The sequence below is a fragment of the Bombus vancouverensis genome, chromosome 7 (genome assembly GCF_051014615.1).
Source record: "Bombus vancouverensis nearcticus chromosome 7, iyBomVanc1_principal, whole genome shotgun sequence".
Classification (NCBI taxonomy): Eukaryota; Metazoa; Arthropoda; class Insecta; order Hymenoptera; family Apidae; genus Bombus; species Bombus vancouverensis.
The window spans coordinates 1,232,868-1,256,223 of record NC_134917.1 but is presented as its reverse complement, the minus strand read 5'-3'; the positions used below and the strand labels follow the sequence as shown (position 1 = coordinate 1,256,223).

General features: G+C 40.5%; 1 protein-coding gene across 1 annotated transcript in view; it reads right to left on the bottom strand.

The window, feature by feature from the left end:
- The window catches only part of LOC117158234 (retinal homeobox protein Rx1), a 44,778-nt gene extending 21,859 nt beyond the window's left edge, over nt 1-22,919 (bottom strand). Inside the window, exons 1-2 of the mRNA XM_033336901.2 lie at nt 21,893-22,919; nt 3,426-3,658 (exon numbers count right to left, since the gene is read on the bottom strand). Coding sequence (XP_033192792.1) covers nt 3,426-3,658; nt 21,893-22,067 — 408 coding nt within the window. The 5' untranslated portion in view covers nt 22,068-22,919. The remainder of the gene's footprint in view (nt 1-3,425; nt 3,659-21,892) is intronic.
- Nucleotides 22,920-23,356: the final 437 nt, after the last annotated feature.

Genomic DNA, 23,356 nt, shown 5'->3' with positions numbered 1-23,356 from the left:
GAAAACGATGCGTAAACCTGAATTACAATAACAAGCTTAACAAGCAATTCGACGTTTCGATATCGGCCGAGGCGGAGCGTAGTTGTGTATCCAATAAAATCTCCGCACTCCGTGAACGATAATTATCGCGGGAAAACATTGTTAATCCCCGCAATCAATCTGCCAGTACGTATATACGCACGCACATATCCATATATTATATATACATATATACACACATACAATGTGTATATATGTACATACAAAAATATATATATATATATATATATATACACATACAAATATACGTATCTTTGCGTGTATAGTATATATACTCAAGAGGCAGAGAGGATGCATGGAAAATCTGGAAAACGCGTTTTCCCGGGTCACACAATCGAGGCTATGGTGACCACCGACCGGGCCCCCTACCACCGAAACAACCCGGTTTGTCCAATAAAAGCTCCGTTTCCCTTCGCTATCACCCCCTTCCAGCCCTCCGCAAAACCATCTCGTCGAGCGGCCTAATAAATCCGACAGATAGGATTGGCGTGCGCTATCAATTAAAAATGATGAAACCGAACGTGCGTCCGCCTCTTCGTTGCGCCTATCATCGTTCTCTTTTCCTCTTCCACCCTCCTTTCTCCATCCTTTCTCCCACTCTCCTTACTCGTAGCTTCGCGGCTGATTCCTTCGCCTTGTCTGTTCGCGTAATAAGCTTAAGCGATTAGGTGTACCTTAGGGGCGCGCTGGCGTTCCCCTCTTCGATGTTCCAGCTCCTCGCTTTCCAATTTCTCTCTCTTCAAGTTGAGAGAAGTAGCGAAAGGGGCAGCATTGTAAGCGACAGAGAGAAAGGAAGGATGGAGAAAGGTCGGCAAACTCTTCTACAAAAAATTGAAAAAAGTAAAACGACGACGGCGGTGGTGTGCACGGCGACAGCACCGGCAGGTTTTAAATGCAATTTAAATTTTTAATTGCAACTCTCTTCTAGAGACAGTGGCGCCGTGGCGTTATCTATCATCCTTCTGCCACGGTTCCTCTATGGCGTACTCCCTCTTTTCTTTCGGTGGTTGTTATTAATTGCTTTGCCTCCTGATGACTAGGGTTGTTTGGCTGCTGGTGATTGAAATGGAGATCTTACTTTTCCTTTTAAAGCTATGAAGCTCTATGAAAAATTTTGCATCTTCTTCGTTTATATATTCGTTTTTCGGCTAGCCAGGTTATAAGAATCGTCGACAATCTTGTAATCATCGTTCGTTGCACATAGTAAAATCGCTCTCGGTAAAAATCGGATAAAGAATAAATTCATCGTGGGATCTTGTGTTTTTATCGCTTAAAATAATTAAATTAAATCCGTAAAATTACACGATTTATTCTTGAACGATCTGATGGAAATACTAAAATCGTCTTAGGCGAATAGTCCGACAAAAGGAAAGGTAGACTTTCTACTTTCTCCGTTTTAATTCCTTTTAAAATGACTTTAATCCCAAGGATCGTTGATAAAATCGCGATGATTGTTATCATACCAGGCATAATGAAATTCTAAAGTTATTAAACGATTTAAAAAAAAAATAGGATGAAAAATCAATTTAGCCGTTTCGATTTGTAAAAAAACGCAGGTGCACCTGAAAAGCTGGCGTACTGGCTGGTTGTTATCTGGCAAACTACGTCGCTCGTATATACTTTTGTTATGTGGCACGGTCGGAAAGCGTGCCCCCGGGAGCCTAATCGATGCGTCGTCGCATGCGACTGCGTGCTTTTATCGCTGTCACGCACATAATTAATTTAATTTAGTTTAATACGTCGGGGCCAGCGTCAGCCGGCGATTGCTGTTCCGATTGTTTGCACGGAAACGCTGCCATTAAACTCGGCCCGCTTGCTGGTCGCGCGCACGGCACTCGTGTCCGCTTGATTTCAATGGAACAGAGAAAGACCAAGATTGACGAAGGAAAATATTAAATCGCTTGATTCGTGCTCGAGTCTTAGTGTCTATGAATCTAACGCATCACCTTTCAGACGAGAAAATGGTAGTTTTAGGTTCTTTCGCATTATCGAAGTTATATTATTAATGAAATTGCACGAATCACAAGTTACAAGTTGCCAATAAAAACATTGGGTGATAATCTGAACGAAATTTTACAGGTCTGTAAGTTATAAAGCCTCTAATTGTTGTATTTGATATAAGATTGTGAAGGAGAAGATTGCAAGTCGATTGCAAATATTTATGCAAAGTTTCATCAACGCGACTAAAAGAATAAAACTTAAGAAGAGATTATTTCACTTACTGAATAGATATTAACCTATAATTTGTCAACTCTGTGGCATTATTAATTAATAAATTATCGTGTAAAACAGTTCGGATCGAACGAATTGGAAAATTGTTTGTTATGTTTTCGTACAATAATCCCTGTTGAAGAGAAGTTCTTTTTGTCTCGTTTTCTTTTTCGAGTGACGTTTTTTTCCAGGCTGTAAAGGTAAAGAAAAACATTGGATCAGAGATCGTTGTTTTTTTCATTTTGTTTTTTTTTTTTTTTTTGCTTTGGTTTTCGATAAAAGAGCGAGGTAACAGAGACGGTGGTTGTTTAATAAACATCGTTGGAAGTTATGGCAGCACAGTACGATGCCTTTCTGACCGTTCGTTTATTCCCTCCCTTCTTTTTTCGTGAAATCGTTAAGGTAACAGGATCGCGCGCCGGTGTCGTGAGGGTTAACGAGTTAATACCTCGTTAGTCGCGTGACTCCGCGGTCGGGTGATTATTTAAAAATGTATGAATATTCGTTTTACCCGCGAGAAAACGATCTCTCGCTGTATGCCGATTAACAACGCGATTTCAGACAATTATTCTTCCTAATCGCTGATCCACCGACAGGATCTCCGATTCCAAGCGAACCCGCCTTCGCATTTGCGCAGTTAATTCTCGAAACTTCGTGAAGTTATGTCTATGCACACTATTTAATGACAGGATTACTTTTTATAGGATGAAAGAGCAATTAAAATTGTTCAAAACAGATTGCAAATTATAGGATAAATTTTAGATCTGCGATCACAGACGGTAAAAACTACCTACGTCCTATCGTTCCATCCAAAATCTCAATATACACATTTCACTTTCTAAATTTCTAACTTTCTAAGCGACTTTCCAAGTTTCTAATGTTTCTAAGCTTCTAAGTTCAAAACGACCAATTGATCATCGAAATTAGCAAATCATAATGTTTCTTCAAAAATTATTATATATGCAACGATACATTTGCATGGTTTTGTCCGATTTTAAGCAGAGTATTTGTATTAACGAAGGCTTGATTTTTTCTTGCCACTATACACACTATATATACGTTCTCTCGTTCGGATTTCTTTGGTGTACATTTTATACTCTAATGTATAATCGGTAGTTCTGGAGATAAGTACTAGGTATCCTCGTGCACACGAATTAACTCGCGTTTTAACTCACCTGGACGCGCACTTCCGGAAGATTGACTTTCATAGCGAGCTCCTCCCTGGAGTACACGTCCGGATAATGAGACTTCTCGAAGGCTCTCTCGAGCTCGTGCAGCTGGTAAGTGGTGAAGGTCGTCCTGTTTCGACGATGCTTCTTCTTGCCACCGTTCCCGTTCAAATCGTCCCCGCAGCCTGCTCCGAGTTCCTCGTCGCTGCCACCGCCGGTGGAATTGCAGCTGTTCTCACCTGGAACCCACGGGAGTGGTCAGGTCTCCTCGGAAACGGTCGTTACGGTTAATAGGTACGGTAATGGTGATCGATTTATCCCAGTCTCGGCTATTACCTCTATTATGCGCGTATAATGCTAGCTATTACAAGTGTTGTAACGCTCATCACTCGGAGTTGGATCGTGCTCGATTTTTCGCGTTCGCGTGCACCTTTCGACTTTGAGATTTCCGTAGGAATTTCTCGCATTTCAAACTCTTGATAGGCTAGACAAGAGTTGCAAATAATAATTGTTTGTATCTACAGTAAGTTTAAACATCTATTTGATATTATCGCAAATATGACAATTTAGATTTGTGATAAACGGTATCAAATTAGTCAGCTTAAATCCTCGGTTCGTTAGAACACAGTTTAAGTGATTTTTAGTTTCAAAAAATCTAAATGTCTGTTCAACTAAATTACAAATACACGAGAGAAAAATAAACCTTTTCGTTCAAAAATTGCGAGACTTTTAGGTCATTGAATATTTTTTATTATTGATATTACTTTGATATTAATTCGTTTTCTTGATTTTAAATTTGAATTATTGATTATTTTATGATAATAAGTCATAACTACGAATGTCTACGTTCTTATCATTACTGTGGAACCGTATGTAATCTCTTGAAACATTTGATAGTTTTATTCATTAAATTACTTCTAGCATATCTATTCGAATATTCATCTTCTATCGCTTTCTATTCCTGTCTGTTTTGCAAATATTAAGAAGCGATAAAGAAAATGAACTTTGAAACGATCCAGTTTGTTTGGATTTTGAAGATGGTTCATTGCCATTTAATTTCATCAAGGACGTAAGTAGGCCGCGGACCTTGACTTTAATCATCTGCGATTTCTTGCAACGGAGGTCATTCGTAGAAATCGTATCGACTTAATGATGTCACGTTTTTACGTTAACATAGGCAAAAGTGGTGTAAGACAAATCATTTGAAAGGGCTTGGCAATTCCACTTTTGCTGCGGAATTATTTCATTTTACTAACGTTTTCGATTGCCTGATTATCGACGCTTATTGATTTACACGAATTCGTAATTATTACAATATCTCTAATGGATTGAACGCGAACGTGCGACAAATTGCAACTGTATTTCCCTGAATCTTACGCGAACAATTAATTATCCGTTTCAATATTTACGAGATCGTAATGAGTTTACTAAACGAGCAATTTCGAATCTGTCCGAAATCAAAAGTTCCGCTAATCGAACGATAATGGATTGTATCAAAATGACGTTATAATAAGTCGCTGTCGCGTGTCCTTGTTCTTTTTATAGAAGCAGCATTCGAAAGTTCAGTGGACGAGACAAGATTTCCGCGAGAATCACACCGTTCATAAAAGCTTGTCGCTTTGGCAAATGTTGTACGCCAACGTGGATCGACGCGCGCGTTTATATACCGGGTGGCAGGCTAAAGATCGCAAGCCAGATTGCATTTGCAGGCTGCTGTATTAAATGAAACGTAGCTTATCTGTCGTTTCACCATGCGAGTACAGTTACTTTACGACAAGCTTAGTATATTCCGCTGTAACGCGCTATCGTGAAAGGAGCAACTGGAGAAAGGGAAATTTATGAGTTACGATATCGTACTTATCGCGACAATTTTATTTGTCACGGACAATATCTTTAAGAGATAGGAATTTAAAAAAAGAAAAATACCAGCCTTATCCCAGATTAGAGTATTTAGGGAAACCGATAAGTTTTACGCGGGAATATAATTAATTGACGATAATAGGGCTGGTTATCGGGACATATTGGGCAATCGAAAGCGGCGTTCGACATCGAGACACGAGGATACACGTGTCGGTAAATTCCGTGACGCACAATACGGCAATTTATCCGTAGAAATCAACGCTTCGACGCAATTTGCTCGGCGCGATGTTCAACGCAGTGCAACGGAAATTAAGAGGTCACCTGCAAAAAGGGAAAACCAGGATTTTCGTTGTTTTGCTCAGCGCGTCGGTTCTTTGACGGTTGTCCAACGTGCTCCGATTAAGGAGAAAGAAAGAAAGAAACAATAACCAATTAACGCGTCTTTTCCAAGAGGTTAATTTTCAGCAAAGTTTTATGTCAATCTTTTTCAATTTGATAACCCATAAAATCTCTACCGTTACTCGAGTAGCTGGCGTCTCGCTCGACGACATTTCGTCGTCGCTAAACAAGTTATAACACGTAACCGCGTAACCTGCACTTCCGACAAACTATTACATGCTCCTTTTCGCTGCAAATTACCGCCATCTCCCGCATTATCCGTCCTTATTATAGTATCCAGGAACACGAGCGCCGTTATCGAGGAAGAAATTGATTGCGCGGAAGCACACGCCTCGTTCGAACGAGTGTACTCGCGGCCACTGGTGGCGAATAGACATTTTCGTCAACCAAACTCTACACTCTATACCCACCGTTCTACGTTGCTACCACTGCACCGAAATTCACTCGAGGGCCGAGTCAGCCCCGGTCTCGTCGTTTCATATGCATATTTATACCTATCGCTTTTGTACGCAAACATAAAACGCGAACGCGGGTTCCATATCAATTTCGAGGCAATCAAAAAGCACCGAGTTTTCGCCGACTGTGCCAGGCGTTTAAACACCGACCTCGAACGTTGTAACGCGATTAATTTAAAACGGGAAGGGAATGGAGCACCGTTTTCCGGCGTTCTTCGACCATAACCAAATTCAACAATCGAGCTGGAACGGGATCCAAATGATCCTCTTTTCGCCGGGACCATCCCGACACCCCGTAGGGTATATATATTCAGCCTCTCATTAACTGCATAATTAACCTTCTCTCGCATCGCAGCGTAGCGCATTAGATCGAATTGTGGGGGGTAATCGGGTGGCTCAATGGCGGCGCGCACACAGACGCATACACGTAACGTAGCCACGCACAAACACACGGCATCCTGCATACGCCTACACACAGAGGAACGGACACCTGTGCACGTCGTGTACAACGTATCCTGTGCGTGACGGCGTGTGTGCATTCGTGTGTGTACGTGTGCCATCGGGCCGGTGCTAACCAACAGCCTAATAACCTCGCCTTGCCTCGTGATTGACGCGCCTGTACCGGCTAATTATCAACAACAATCAATAATGGCCCCCGAGAGTGCCAACACCATCGTTCTCCTTCGCCCCGGGCCCACCTTCGCCCACCACCCTTTTCCTCCGTCCATGCTACCAGACAGAACTGCGCACCCTTCTTCCTCCAGGCTCTCTACTCCTGAACTGTCTAAGCTACGGCGAGCAACTTCTGTTTTAGGATGCGACCTGCTCCACCGCCGCACACAGCAGAGCGATGAAAGGGAACTGAGAATGCTGCGGATAGAGGTTAAACGATGACGTCGTGCTATGGAAGAGGTGAAAGCTTCCGAAGGTTGAATTCACAGGCTGCCTGGGTAATCACGAAGTTTAAGTGCACAGCTTTCGCTTGAACTTTGCATTTTTATCTCGAATGGAATCAATGGAATAGAAGCTTTCTTCGTTTTCGTAATTAATAAGAGGTCAAATCTTTGTATTCTATGGAGGATAAATAGCGTTTTGTATTTACAAGACGTACAAATATAAATTGCGTTTACCGATCGTTCTCACTACGATACTTCTGGTAATTTGAGTGGGAAAAGTGATTTTTGGTGGGACCGCTTTAAAATATGAAGTTTGCAATAGAAAATTGGTAGTCAAGCCACTTAACAAGGAAAAGATTGTTTTCTTTTATGATTCAATCTTCGGAGTTCTTTTTATTAAAATCTAGGTACAGTTTATAAACCTAACCCCTTCTTTTTGTTAAACAATATAATTTCGTTAAGTCTAATGACACTTTTATTTCAGAAAATATATCACGCTTGAATGTAATTTTTCCAGCTATCTTAAAATTGATAATTTTTAAGATTTTTTCCCCGAAACGATACAAAGTATTTTCTGGTCTCGACAATGGATGCAGAAAAACAAAGTTTCATATAATAAAATACCGTATGCTGTAGCTCTGCGATAATACACTCCCGGAAAATTTTGTGTTTAAAATTATTTACAATTTCCATTTTCATCATTCAGTGAAAATCACAAAGTTTCTAAACGTTGAACGAATTAGTAGTGATGTCTGCCAGTAATAGAGTAACATAGCCGGTGGTCGGACATTTTGGTGGGCGACAAACACGGAATCGCATGCGTTCAGAGGGAAATTAATGCGGTACATTATATCCATTCGGGGATACGGAGATTTATATAGGTGCGTAGAGAATGTCCGCATCACAGGCAGTGTAAGCGCGTGTGTGAGTACGTCTGCGCAATAATTGGTTTCGGTCGGACAGAGTAACCATCGTGATTAAATTCTGCGAGGTGCAGGTGCAGAGCGTCGCCGCGCCGTCGCTGTTACCGCGTGTTACGCCGTTATATCGAGAGCACCCGGTATATATCCCACCAAGTGGCTCGAATTTTCCTCGATTAAAGGCGACACCGTGTCGCGAACCGGAAGTTTTCCCTGTCTAATTTTAGGTTCATAATTGATACCGTTATTTCGAGCAAATTTCACTCTTAATCATTGATTTCCTACCTACTTTGGAATCGATATCGCTTATCTTTGATTTTTATATTTTTGCCGAATATTTAAACTAATCGAAATTGATTTCTACAGAGGAGTCCTCGGAAATTCATTCGATTCACTCGTTTCTGGTTTAGTTCGGACTGTGGATCGCTCACTTACTCTTTGTCTTCTTTATCTTCGAACCAATAACGTTATTTGTACATAACGTTATTTTTTTAACCGCTATTTTAATATTAGCCGATAACGATAACGCAAATTGCTTCACGTGACGCACACATCACGTTATCGGTCAGATTGGGTAGACACTGCATGAAGTATGTAAACGATCTTAAATGGGTTAAAAAACAATATTTACGAAGAATATGTTTATGTCAGCGTTCGTATAGATATAACAATGTGGACGAATATATTCACGTGATTTTATTATCCCGCTTAATCGACTCTATAGGTGCAGGTCCCGGCAGAAGAATCGAATGGTGGCCCGTGGCGTTTTGAAATTTATCAACGATCAGTGTTGGCCCATTAGAGCCGGTGCTCGATTCAGGAGGAGGCTACAATTCCTCGACCACTTCGTCCATTATACTATCTTCTCGTGTCAATCTCTTAAGTAGCTGGAATGGACTAGAACCGCTTTACACTGACATGATACAATCTTGTTTCTCCCCCGAATTTGGAATACCAACGCGAATACCTTCGTTATTTCCTTTCTTCTTTTTATCCCCAGATCGTTTGCAATCGTTTAGATCAAACGATTGATCGCGAGAAGCAAGATTTTATTTGGTTTCCAGGTTAAAAATTTCAAAGTGACGAAATAATCTCAGTTACGATTGCGAGAGTAAACCGACTATTTCGATAAATATTAAGCCATCAGTCTTTATTTGTGGCGCGAAAGTTTGGATTTCATCAAGCGCATTAATAATCGTTATCTCGTATAGCTTTTCAACCCACGAAACGAATTTCATTCCCTTGAAATCGTGGTCGCGTTTGATAAACGATTGACAGCGGATTAATGAATCCGTCGTGACAGTTTGACAGTTTGAGAAGAGATTTCGGTTCGCGCAAGAACTGGGACGAGACAGCTCTCTCGTTCCGCGAAATTCAAATATCCAGCTAGACATTCTCTCTCTCTCTCTCTTTCTGTGTATCATTTCAACTCGTGTACCTCTTGTCGGCTAATTAAATATCACTTAACGCTGTTTACCCGACTGCTAATTTTCCAACCAACCAAATGAAGTAAAATCGAGCAACGATCGGTATGGTCATCGATCTTACTACTATAGGACAACGATTCTTTTTTTCGAGCAAAAAGTCGATATCTTTCTGCCTCGGTTTGTCTGCTGTGAATTCCTGTTTCCTCCTCGTTCGGCGATGTCTCCTCGTCGTTTATACTTAAGCACGGCTGTCGATTCGAAATCTAATTTCCTTGATCGGCGTGGGAGGACAGGGGTAAGACAAGGAAAAGCAAAACGAGACGAGGAAATAAGAGAAAGAAGATGGTATGCCGTCACACAGAGGGCTTAGCTCGCCGACCAAAGAGGATTACAGAATTTGTCTTCTCGTGGACCGTCACTGGTCCCCTGTTCTCCTCTCTTTCTCACTCTCTTCCTATCTCTCTCTCTCTCACTTTCTCATATACTTTCTCTCGTTCTCTTTCGCTCATCTTCTCTGATCTTTATTTTCTCCTGTCTCCGTGGGTTTCTTCTGTTCGCTCCTGCCGGGCTCCACGCCACGGTTTTTATCTCCGGAACGAAACGCAATGGCCACTTTACGCGGCACAAAGTTTCAACGGAAATTTCTTCGTAAAAGCCACTGTCAACTGTCGCGTACCTTAATCTGACGCACGTATCGGCCCACGAAAATCGCCCGTTCTATAAAGTTATCCTGTTTTTCCACGCGACGCGCGAGTATTTTTGGCACGTCAGCAATCAAATAATCGTAATTCATCGGAACGAATGGCATATCAAAGTAAAACTTCTAAATCGACATTCTGTACGATCAAAGCAGCGATTGTTACAGTTAATAAACAGATTAGATACACTCCTCGAACGAGAAGTATGTAGTTGCATTTTCCAATGACTGAACCTCAGACGCGGCTACCGTCGAATCAGAATCGTTAATTTACGCAGCGCTTTGCAGAACCTGGTTCCAGGCCGAGAGCCGTTACTCGAGTAAAAGTCAGCCTGATCGGATAATCATTTTTCTGTGGACTTGGTTGACGGTTTTAGCAGTCGTGCGGGATGAATTTTATCGCGCGTAAGGGACGAAGAAAGCGTCGCAGATGTCGAGAGAGAGAGAGAGAAAAAGAGAGCAGAAACATGGAGAACATGATCTCTCGATCCTCTCGATTGGCGAGAGAAGAGTATCAGGTTCGTCGATTATTCGCGTACCGGTATCGAATTATTAAATTGTCAAAGCGGCAACGAGAACGCGAACGACGAGAAAGAGAAGGAGGCGAGGAGAGGAGAGCGAGAACGCAAGGAGAGAGAGAACGTGCACGAAGCGTGTCTTAAGAACGCCCGGCGAAAGGCTCTTAAGCTGTCATCAAGTTCTTGCAATGGGGATAAAATTTCCATCTAAACGGGTCAACGAACTGCTAATCATCTCGAAGTGCGTTAATTGAAACGATACCGGAGTTAGAAATTGTTTAATTGACTGGGGGTCTCGTGTGAGCCTAATTGAACGCCATCATGCCGCGAAATCTCGTTGAAATCTCGCAACCGGAAATGGAAACTGGTCTTAATTTACTTGGTTTTTTCAGATATCTACAGCAGTGAATTATATATTTAACGAATGTATTTAAACGCCTACCATAGAAAATTTCTATATATATTTCCTGATTTGTTTCAAACTTTACCAATATAAACGCGAGATACACACAGCGCTAACGAAACAGAGTGTCGTAATAGCTGTTTACAAATGTTTAAATTTGTTCATAAGTCACTATACTTTTTAGTACTTTTACTAAGTAAAATCGTGAGAAAGTTTTCGATTATATAGCTTTCTTCGCAATACATTGACGAATTTCCTGCGTCTACATAAATGAATTTATTTGCGACGAGTAATCGACGATCGTTCGATAATGAAACATGGTAATATAGCAAGTTTGGCTATATAAATCACTGATAACGTTTCTTGTATAAAAAGAAATGTTTTCCTAGTAGTATTTCAAAGGCAACATCAGTGTCGATGCAGAAAAAAGGAATTAACATTACAAGACTGCCCACGTTCCGTGTTCTCGTTACCATAACTCGTTTCTACATCTAAGATTTTGTAAATGCAGTGCAAGAAACGCGACGAGATCAAGTAGCAGGATATTTGCTTGCCTTCTCCTGCGAAAGTACTGCGATTCGTTGTGCCTTTATTACAATAGTATTCAACGCGGCCCTCGTTATCGTTACTACTTAATAATTTAATTGTTCGCTGGCGTGCAGCTATTATTGGGATATCTCTGGCTGCATCGTATGACGCTCGATCATCGTTGTGTGCGTTCGTTCGTGCATTTTAGTCTTGTATTTTACGAACACGATCTCAAAGAAACCGCAAAGATGTTGCAATTAAACCAAGAAAATAAACGTGGAATATTAAGCTTTTCCTTGCTCTTTGTTCCGAATATTATCTTATTTCATAAATTGAAGGGACCGTTGCAATAAAGACACACCTTCATTTTCCAGCAACTTGAGCAAACCAGCAAAAACTAGCACGAAATCGGTCAAAACCAAATCAATTTTTCAAACGTGCTATAAATTTATAGGGAACTAATAATAAGCTTCGTAATAATAAGCTCCTGTATCATTAGATACAAAAATCATATTCTTTCTTTCCAAGTAAATACAATTTAAATATTAAAGTTGCCTGTCTACCGCAACCTCTTCAATTGGTAATCGTACCTTTTGCAATTTGAAAATTAAAAGCCTCGAATGTAAATTTTCTATCTGACTGAAAATGTGGGGAAACGATTGAATGAACGGACGGAACCAGAATGCGTCATGCAATAAAACACCCCGCCGTGCACAATGTACCTACTAATAATTTAATTGTTCTCCAGCATGCGAGCCTTATTACAATCTCTCCATCGACGTCGAGCAGGCACGAATACGAATTCTCACATACATATACGAGCTTCTAAACGAATCGACCTGACCAGGACGGTTTGCGTTGCTTTACGGTAGCGGAGTAGTACGTTAAGAAAGAGATATCTTCGTTGATTGGAAAGCTTGAACATTTGACACGTCCAAAACGGTCGATGCGCACATCTTCGGAATTTCAATATTCTCCGTGTTTCTTGTCTGTTAATTAGGAAGTTTGAAAATCTAGAATAACTTAATTTGAAACGTACGACAGTTCAAAGCATTTAGCACGAAGTAAGATTCATCTAAATCTTTAAATTGAGATACAAGAGACATGCGGGGAATCCATAGCAGTGCACTGATAAACCCTATTTCCTAAGAAACTATTTCACAAAATTAGCGTATTATAAATTTTAACTATGGGTCTAGTGGGTAATTCTGACATAAATTACTCGAATCATCTTACGAAGATCTTCGTACTCTAGTCAAGCACCACTATCTCCATTATAATCGCGATTTTCAATTATAATCGCGATTTTCAATTATAATCGCGATTAAATCTCAACAACGTCACCCCAATCCTTTCTCACCCTACACACGAACGTTCGAGATTAATCGCTTCTAATCGCTAATCAGCGCGCAAATCACAGGTATATCCTGCGTCGAGCGTCTCCGCTTCCTTTGTTTCCGCCAGGCTGTCGGTTCGCCCCCTCTATCAACTCGTTCTGTCTCTCTGTATCGTCGCTCGATGATGTGTCTCATTGGATTCGTCTAGGCACCGCGTCTGTTCGTCCTATCGATCACGAAACGTTTCGGTATCCGAGCGAAATAGCTTCCCCGACGGTCGGTGTACGATTGATCGACGACACCTGTGCACCAATTACCAGTCGCAAGCTTTGATCCAACGGTAATTCGGTTAAATCGGCGCCTCTCTCGCTCGCACGTTCCCGCGAGATCACCTCGTCCCTGTCTTCGACCGGCTTGAACGAGATCGACGAACGCCCGGAAAAAGAAGACAATTTCACGAAAATTTCACGAAAGAGACGCGACTCTGTGACTTTCTACGGCGATGCTAGAGGAATCGATGAAATCATAAAATCGAAAGGGGGTGTTGTTTAAGAGCAAGAGCAAGTTCGCCGTACGACTCTGCGACAAGCTTTCAGGTAAAATCGATTAACGAGATTGTCTTTTGTTAGAGTCTTTTAGGGGTTAGAAGTGTAGATTTTCGAGGGATGAATATAGGTTACAGTTTATAAGTACTTATTTGGATACTTTTGTGTTATTGGAAATATACAGTGGATATTGGTGGAAATAATAGTTGATATTTATTGGAATAAATAAAATAATGATAACTGGAGACGAATGAAAATTAAATATGTGAATATTTAGAGGTAAGCGACAAATATTACGAAGAATCAGCCATTCATTGCAAGTATATTCCATATTTCGGGACAGTATCTGGTTTCGGTTATGCTGAGAAACAAGGAATCAACGGTAAAGAGAAATTCGTTTACCGTAACTTTGAAAATATAACAAAGGTACGAACCATTCGATAAAATTGTATCAGATGCTGCAATAATGCTGTTACTTCGTAAAAATTGAAACTGAGAGCTCGGAATTTTACTTGAGGAAAGAATTAGTAGGGAAGTTTGAGGCCATGAAACAAATTACACTTAACGGTAAATGGTACCTTCAAAGTTTTCAGGTCCTCCCCGATCTCTATCGCGTTAAAAATCAATATTACCGAGATCATTAGTCACTGGAACTTGGCGCTATTTTGTTCTGCGCTATTTAACGAGCGGGTTATTATCACGAACACGCGACACCGTTTTATTCGACAAGGTAAAATCGATTAATCTGACGTAGCCAGCTCGTTTCGAGTTCTCTCCGCGCGCCGATCCGAGCCGATCGCCGCTGGTGAGACTCGAGAAACAGTCGAAAAACGAGCTCTCCCGGCAATAAATGGGTATGAAATTACACGTAATTGCCCGTGCCTCCTTCCACCAGCTCTATATTGCCGTTGTCACGCGATCGAAATTACTCCCCCTAACAAAGCACTTTTACCTGCGGCGTTCCAGAACGCCGCGACGCTGTTACCTCTATCTGGAGACCGCTTTAATTCCACCGTTCCTTTCAATGCGAACATTTTCTCCCTATTAATAGTTCGTCCTCCACTTGTTATTTACATTTCCTTCTCGATTACGTACGCACATTCTATTATCTCGTAGCGCCAGTCAAAAAAGACATATTCTTACTCTTCTGAATAATATATGTACTATGATTAACGTCATACGAGTGTTATTTACTATGTTAGTGGATAATACACATATATTTATGTATCGGTTTATATGCATTACTTTCCTAGATTGTGGGAGTTTATGTACTTATGGGCAATTCAGTGGCGCAAGGATGCACATAATACGCAAAAATATCCACAGTACGATACTCGTTATGACATTTAAGAGACCAAGCAAATCTTTACGAAAATTTCATATTTGCAGCTTTGCTAATAAAAATTTGTGAAAACACTCGCTGTTTACTTATTCATGGCTTCTACCCTTTTTACTTTCCAAATATTCCAAGTTATTAAATCCTTCTTCAAATATAATCTGGATCGTATTTTATGAATTTTTCACTTGAAATTCCGTTCGAAACTAGACATTCGTCCGTAACGTATTTTTAATCAACAGAAACATCTTTTACCATTGCGTTTGATAATTTTCAAGGATTCTTGATTCCCTCTTTCGTGACGAGAAAAATCAAATACAATATTTGGCAGGAACGGTTTTCTTTTCCTTTTTTTTTTTTTTTTTTTTGTCAATTATTCGATTTTACTTTGCTGCTACTCGATCGTACGTTTTGTTTCCATTTTTATAATTTCTCTTAAAAAAGAAATGTTAATGACCTATACCAAACAGAATCTCGATAGTCTTCTTCAGAATCGTCGAGTGCCCCTTTCTACCAGCTTCAATGGTGTTGTACCATTTTGAAGTACCGATGCTTCGGATTGAGTTCGTGCAGCTGCTATCAAAAGATCTCCTCGCAGTGAAAGTCCAGGGTTCACCTTCGATTTTGCTGTGCCTTTGAAGAACGCCGACTGTCACTGCAGGGATAAATGCAATCTTCGAGTAAGCAAAACACGATGATTGGTTCTTAATTGATCGCGCGTTACAGGCGTGTAATTCGAATTGAAGTATCCTGTACTCGACGAATAATCTTTTAGACGCGTTTAAGTCACAACTATCCATTGATCGTGAGTCGAAAATTGGCCAACGTGGGAATACGGAGAAGCGTACTCTATTCCTTCTATGATCTGCAAATTTAGATGGTAGAAGGATCAAATGTGATCAAATCTCCTTCTAAAGTAACGAGACTGTATTTATAGGAACTTTTCTAGATCACATTTTTAAGAATCAAAGCGTTTGCCTCCAAAGCAGACCTCTTGGGAGGTGACAGAAATCATTGTCAATAATTATATATTGTTCTTATTTACTTTTTTCTTATCAAAGTTACCGTTTTAATTTCTACAGCAAACAATCCATTCGTTACAATTCTCCATTACTTCTGGAATAAATGACATGCATGTGCATGCATATTTTTAAGATTATATCACGAAACGTGATCTTCTTATCGTGTCAATTAATAAAATCTATATTCCTTTTTCTAGTCAATCGTTCACTCGCGAAATCTACTTTTCCCACATATCCCATTACATTTGATAATGACCTCGAAGTCAACAAGTTATGCATTAAGTTCAACGTTGCAAGAAAATTACCAAAGGTATCTCGGAGATCAATCTCGAAGCAAGTAACAGAGTCGAGGCTACAGTCGATCGTTTTGGGTCGTGTCTCGCACGCCGGGATCTCCCACAAAGACATCCGATTAATTGTCCTGATTCGTAGCAACGACATACTTTAATTACGCGGAGAGATTCGTGGAGGCCGCGCGTGATTAATTGGAAGCGTGCTCTCGAGCAGTTAGCTCGGTGCTGGCCGGAAAATCAGAAAGGATAATTGTGCGAATTACCAACGAATTGATGCAATTACAGTGCGGAGGTTCTCGGCGGCATTATCGTGGCGTTAAGGAAAGTTATTCGTTCGCCCCGCGGCTCATTATGCAGCGAAGAATTAATGAAATTTGAAAGTGCATTAATCTTCTGCCGCGCGTACAAGGTAAGATTGATTGCGGCACACTTAACGCTTCTCCCGCGTCCGTTTTCTTTTTTTTTTTTTTTTCTCCCCCTTGTCCATTTTTATTCCTTCTCTTACCCTTCTTCTCTCCCCTACGCTTTAATTCACCTATCAAACCGCTTTATCTCGACAACGTGTCACTTCGAATTATATCCTTACGAGAAAAACTTATCGAACAAGCCTAACTAGACTGTAATTTTGTATATTAACGGAACAGTGTGTTCTCGAATTCATTAACACCGCCAGAGCAAAAGTGTATATTCGATGATCTCGATGAAAAAGAGAAGGTAGGAACGAAAGCGACACGGAATGATTAATCTCTGGTCTCTAACTGAAAATATTAACGATCGTTTCGTATGCGTCCGGAGGATTGATCTCGCTCGTCGCACCAGAGATTCGTTTCATTAAACGCACGACCGGGAGGAAATTAAAACGGGCGACAGGCGACGCAAAATGTCGCGTTATATGAAAATGCGAGCAAAAACGAAGCTCGCTTAATGTCCTTCCGCTGTGCTTTTTTTGTCGCGAATGATTGTATCATACAGCACGTTTGTGCAAAAGATAATCGCGATACTCGCTGAGGAAAAAGATGGACAAATTATAACATGTATTCTCAGCATCGTGAAAGAATACAATTTGAAATTAAGGTAAATATTACTAAAATACGTCTGATAGTGGCACTCCATTTATCCATTTATTAGAACGAGATTTTAGGCAGCGTCTGATTAAATGAACTTCTGTCGACTGAATTTACGTATGTAAACTAGCGAACATGGATTATTATTTTAACGAGGAATTACGTAAGTACTAGAACGGACAATTAGCAAACTCCTTTTACATCGCCGGTTCATTAAATAAATGACACAACTAAAAAGAGTAAATTTTTCGGAAAATGGAAAAATAAGTTTAAAATGGAAAATTAGAAGTAGAAAATTATTTCTACACGACCGAACTATATTTAACGACGAACAAGTTTTCATTCCAAATTCAAGCAATAATTTTTAACTTTTAAAAATCTGCAATATTTCTTACTCTATGAATTGTTTACCCCCAATGAATCGAAGTAAATTATTAAGTTCTACTAGTATATCATTTACTAGTGAAACATATCTTGATAAATCACAGATTTCTTATCAAAATGTCTACTAAAATTAGAACGTGTCGCATGAAAACGGAGCATTTTCCATTTTCAAGAACATTCCGAATCCGCTGAATGACTGTACTCGCGTAGAAACCCTCTCGTCGAGGATATAACAGATCTGTTTTAAAGCTGTGAAAGTAGCCGTGCCGGTAATAGTGGCGGTACACGAAGAAGAGGAAGAAGAAAACGAAGTCGACGAAGAAAGAGAAGAAGAAGAAGAAGAAGAAGAAGAAGAAGCAGATGAGGTAGAAGGAAGAAGAATGACGAAAAAGAGGCTGAAGAAGAAAGTAGATGGGGCAGGCGCGATCCATTAGTAGACACGTCAATTCAGCTCTTAAGAAGCGACTGACTTAAAGCCGCTTCCATCTATCTCTTTTTTTCGGTCATTCTCTATCCTCGTTCCGCTTCCATCCCTCTGTCGTACTTATTAGCAGAGGCTGATCTTGTCTTTTACCTCTTTTTTTCTTTCTCGCATACAGTATCATAATTAATGATAATTCGATTAGCGGAACAAGACTCTGGCTAAGCAGCCTCCGTTCTTTCTACCCGTTTGTCTTCTTTTTCCTTCTTTTCTTTTTAATTCTTCCTATCGTCCTCCCACGCCTTCCTCGTATTACTTCTCCTTTCGATCTTCTCGTCATGAGAATCGTCTTCCCGAATCGTTCAGCATCGTGAAACCGAAAATGACTCGATTATTATTAACTTTTATGGAAGAAATTACCTACAGTTGTACACATTCTTCTGCAACTCTTATCGTTTACATTAGGAATTCTACGCGGTATTTCATATATATTCACATGGTGACTAAATTTTCACCAAAATGGGATAACGTTACGTAAAAATAAAGTTCCATTCTTATTTATTAGACTTTCTGCACGTTTCTTTCATACTGTCATTAATACATACATCCACCATTCGAACGTTCAATCGATTATCCTCCATAAAGATGTCTTGCAATCTCGAATTCGATACTCTTCGATTCAGCTTCAATTTCGAATTCGACGACGTTCCATCCTTTGCCAGTCTCTCCTCGCGCCGATCCAACTTAACATACGATCAAATAAAGATAAATCGAGTGCTACTTAGTTGCTACCAAACGCCAGCGACTGACGGACAACTCGAAGCGATCTCGCTATCGGGGCGCATTAATCGGTGCAAAAAGGGACTACGGGCAGGGGGCCAAAAACGCGAGCCAAATAAATCAGAGAGTCATTCCACGATGACTTTCTTTCTTCCCGCGGTCCTTCGAGGATCGATCTGTCCGATCACCTACAGGGAGAGCCTGTTACAACGAACCGATCTACGCTGCGTCGGTGACAAACGACAAGTACATTATGTAAAAGCGTTTCGGTTATCGATTACGGTAATCCATTCGCGACCAATGAGATTACACAAAGCTCAGCGATGCAACAAACTGAATATCGAATCGCAAACCGGAAGTCGAATAAAACCATGCTCAAGCCTGCCATTGCGTTCTGTCGATCGTTTCTGTGTTTTACTAATTCTATGTTTCTAACGTTAAAAGATATCTGAAGTCAAGTTAAACATTGTTATTAGTATGCATGTAATTTCTTGTTGCAATTTTATATTAAAGTATCAAAAATATTCTTCGTTCTCTAAAATGAAACCAAAATTAAAATGTAAATATTCGAGGATCGCAGGTTTAATTCCCCTGGATTTTCGTGCCGTACCGTGTATCATCGATTGATACTCTTTCTCTCTCTTGCTCTTTGAGCCGGTAATTTTTTCGTTAACGGTGGCTTTCGATGACGCAGTGGGGGTAAAAAAGGAACACACCAGTGCCTGTACGAAATTGTTTTGTCGATTTTGACCCTTCCAGGCGAGAGTGTTGCGTCGATAGCTTTCGAACCGCGTGCAGCCGATACAGAGTGACATTATAAAGGACAGTCGGTGGCTAGAGCGTTTTCGCGACGACAATCGACGACGATCAAGAAGGACGACCGTTCGTTCTCGAAATTGGAATTATCGGATATACGTTCCGACTGGCCGATACAGCCGACCCGGACGTAATTAGCCGCGTGCACCAGTAGCATACCGCTACCACCAGCAACCAGATCCTAGCGATACTAACGATTTTTCAATTATAAGCTAACGTTGCCCGTTCCATCCACCGCGAACCTCGTTCACTTCCGAATTCGCGAAAGAATCGAGAACGGTGATCCGTACGATGCCAATTTCAAAGGTTATTGTGCATCAGTGGTCGAATACAGTAGAATCGTAACTGTGAAAGGGAACGAAGCTAATAAAATTCGACAAACTAGAGTATGTAATTATATCGGTGCGTTATAAAAGAATAAAAAGTACAATTATGATAATAATATTTTTATCAAATATTAATTTATTAAAAGACATAAAATGACAATTATATTTTTTACGTGTTTAGAAGTGTTTATTCGTTTAGGTTAATGGAACAAAAATTACATTTTTTGCTATTTTCGAAGACACTGTAATTTTTCCTAGATAGGCCTATTGCATTGTGCCTTGATGCTTTTGTCATCGTCAATTATTTTAATATTTTTCTATCATCCTCGTAGAATTCTTCTTTCAAAAATATAAAATAATGCAAAAGGAATTGCGTTCATACGTAATGTTGATAATAATCGAACACTCCTAGCTTTCTATAACTTCTGTAATGCGTTAAATAAAATCTACGGGATACGTTTCGATCAGTGAATAATTGTACCATAGCTGGTGAGATTAATACTTGTATTTTAGAAAGCAACAAAATATTTATGTAACCGATTAATCTCTTCTTACTTTTACGTAAAAGCATTAAGAATTCCGAACAAGATTAACGTGATAGGATTTGTATCAAATGGTGAATTCAATTTGTTGAATATATTTTGACTGAAGCTGACGCAGTGCGTTAGGGTAGGTATTCTGTTTGAGAAGTTCTCAATAATATTATCGGATTCAGATGTAAAATCGCGCAGACGTTAAATGATCGAACGATCTCGTAATTGCAAAGAAATCTTGTTCGAAAATGTAATTATATAGGTCGATTGGACGTAACAAGATGTAAGAGGCAATTAGATGTAATAAACAATCTCGATCTAAAACAATTATATTTCCCGTTTCCTAACCACGATGAAACTAGTTGATCCCATTAACGCATTACGATCATTAATGTTACGAGGAACGTAATGCGCATTAAGGTTTTTCAAGAGAAAATTATAGCGAACGTCGTCGCAATTTGCCTAACTAAGCAGTATCGTTAACTAGGCTGATCGGAAGAATATTGTCACGCACGCGGAACGGCAATTTATTTGTTACGCTAATCATGACAGGCGTATCGAAGCAACTAGTGTATCGTACCTTAATTGCACTAAATACATTTCTGCCAAAGAAATTAAAAAGACGATAATAATATATAGTAAAATAACATTTCGTACCCTCAATTTCCATTTAATAGTTTCCCAACCATCTTCGTATTATTTGATCAATTCATTTCGAAATCCTATACCGGCAGAAAATATCACGAGATGTTACTAAAAACGAAGATACTTGGCTAGATGCTTGCTCGTTGACGTACGATTAAATCAAATTCTCGAATCGAGTGCAGGCTAACCGTGAAACCAGTAATTGGATGAAATGATTGATCGAAGCTGCTTTATTAGTAAGTCTCCAAGGGTAACTTGAGCCGTTTTGGGATTTGGGATCCAGCGTACTAGATCCGAGATATTCAGGCAACGAGAGAAACGCTCGAGACCCGGTGGTTCGTGAGTATACCAATCCGACGGGTGGAACGTGCCACGTTTGTATTAATTATATCTCGTCAAGCAGTTAACTTATAGTAATTTTAATACGCGATATGTTAACGATGTATCCGATGTATCGAAAGTTTTGGTACGCATATATTTCGGTGTTCGTTTGAAGAGGTTATTTTGTTAGTTAGAGGTAAATTGACAATGGATCTTTCCTTATAACGTACAGTACAGTTTTAATTAAGGTAGTTTTAAAACTTGGATTATAGTTTTAAGAACGATACCAAAAATTTCGAAATTTAAATTTAAATCGCATTCGAGTCTAAAATTACAAATTCAAAGTCACTCTAATTAAATGCAAGCCGATTACATCCCTTGATTAAATTCTCCAATTTCTGTTTCGTGAGATTTTCCAAAATTCATTGCAAAATATTCCGAGAAAAGCGCATCAGAGTGTAACCAAACGACAGGTGTTAATTTCATCGTTTTTCCTCTTAACTGAGATAAATTAGGCATCAAGACGAAACGTAACAACGAACGTTACCTGTGTTTTCTTGTGCGTCGCGAGCGTTATCCTCCATTTCCTGATGAGTCCTTTTGTTGTTCGCCAGTCCAAGGATCGCATCGATGCTGTGCCTAGGTGTACTGCTTGCTGGTTTCGGTAGGACGATGTCCTGGCTGTTCTGAGATGCGGTATCGACGAGCTGCTGCGAGTCCATCGTGGAAAATCCAAAGTACGATCCTGGATCAGACTAGCGTTCGATTTGCTCGTCGTTTCGGAGGAAAGAATCTCGATGGTGAACCTTTGTAAACACACTACTGCTTGATCGAGACACGAAATGATTCTCCGGAACACGTGAATTCAATTTCAAAATACATCTTGTGAAAGGTTACTCCATCGCGCGATTGTCTTATTTCTTCTTATTGCAAGATGTCCTTGGATACACTTGGATTGCTAACTTGCTATTGGAACATCACCTTAACGATTCTCATGCACAAAGCTCGACGAATAAAGTTTGTCTACTTATTCAGTGGATTATAATATCTACACGGAGATACACATGATTCTGACAACAGTACCATTGATCGGGGACACATCTCATGATTGATCCTTGTCGCACCACAACACTAACTTAAGTTTCATATGATATCTACTTCCCAGTTTCTTTGTCACTCTACGATGAGCAATATATTTCTCTTCTTACTCTATCGGACGATCGAGTCCAACTATGTCAGTAATAGAATTCCCATGAACGTTATTTACGCAAGGTACCTCTAACGATACTTGTGACATCGATAGATTCTTTCTGTCTGCCGTATATCTTCGACAACCTCGGTCCAATAAAATCCAATCTAACCGCTCCAAATTCTTCCCATCCTATCAACTTTCCGGATCATCGAGTAAAATTCGAAGCTGGCCAAACGAGAGATTCCAGCAACGTCCATGCAGCGTGTTGGATGACTCGTGGAGGCAACGGCGGCGAGCTAAAGGTGAAATAAAATTGTCGCCCCGGCTAAAGTCGAAGTTGTTGAGCGTGCGTCGTGCCAACGAGGACTAGTCGGTTGGTCGAACAGCGGGGTGGCCTTTGTTGTAGCTGCACACAACTACTCGCACCAAGACGCTCGCTGGAAAGAGGTGGTCCAGGAGTTGGCGTTCGAGGCGTGGCTTGGCTCGGCGAATCCGCTTCTCTGTTCGTGGGATTTCGAGCCAATCGGGCCTTGGATCCGAGAACATGGCGAGACAGTGGTGCTCAAACGCCACTGCAAACCGCTTCACCCTCTCCCTTACGGTGTCTAGGTGGGGATAATTCGCAGGGGTAGAAGAGGTGGACTCGAATCGGGCTTCTGTGACACCGTACATCCACCGATTCAATCGTCTTGTACGTGTACACGGCTCGTTCGAGTGTGTGCCGACTCGAGGGATGGATACACGGAGCGGTTGAGCGTGCACACGCGCGACACAGTGGGGTGGCTCGCGTAAACGGACGCAACGCGCACACCTTCACGT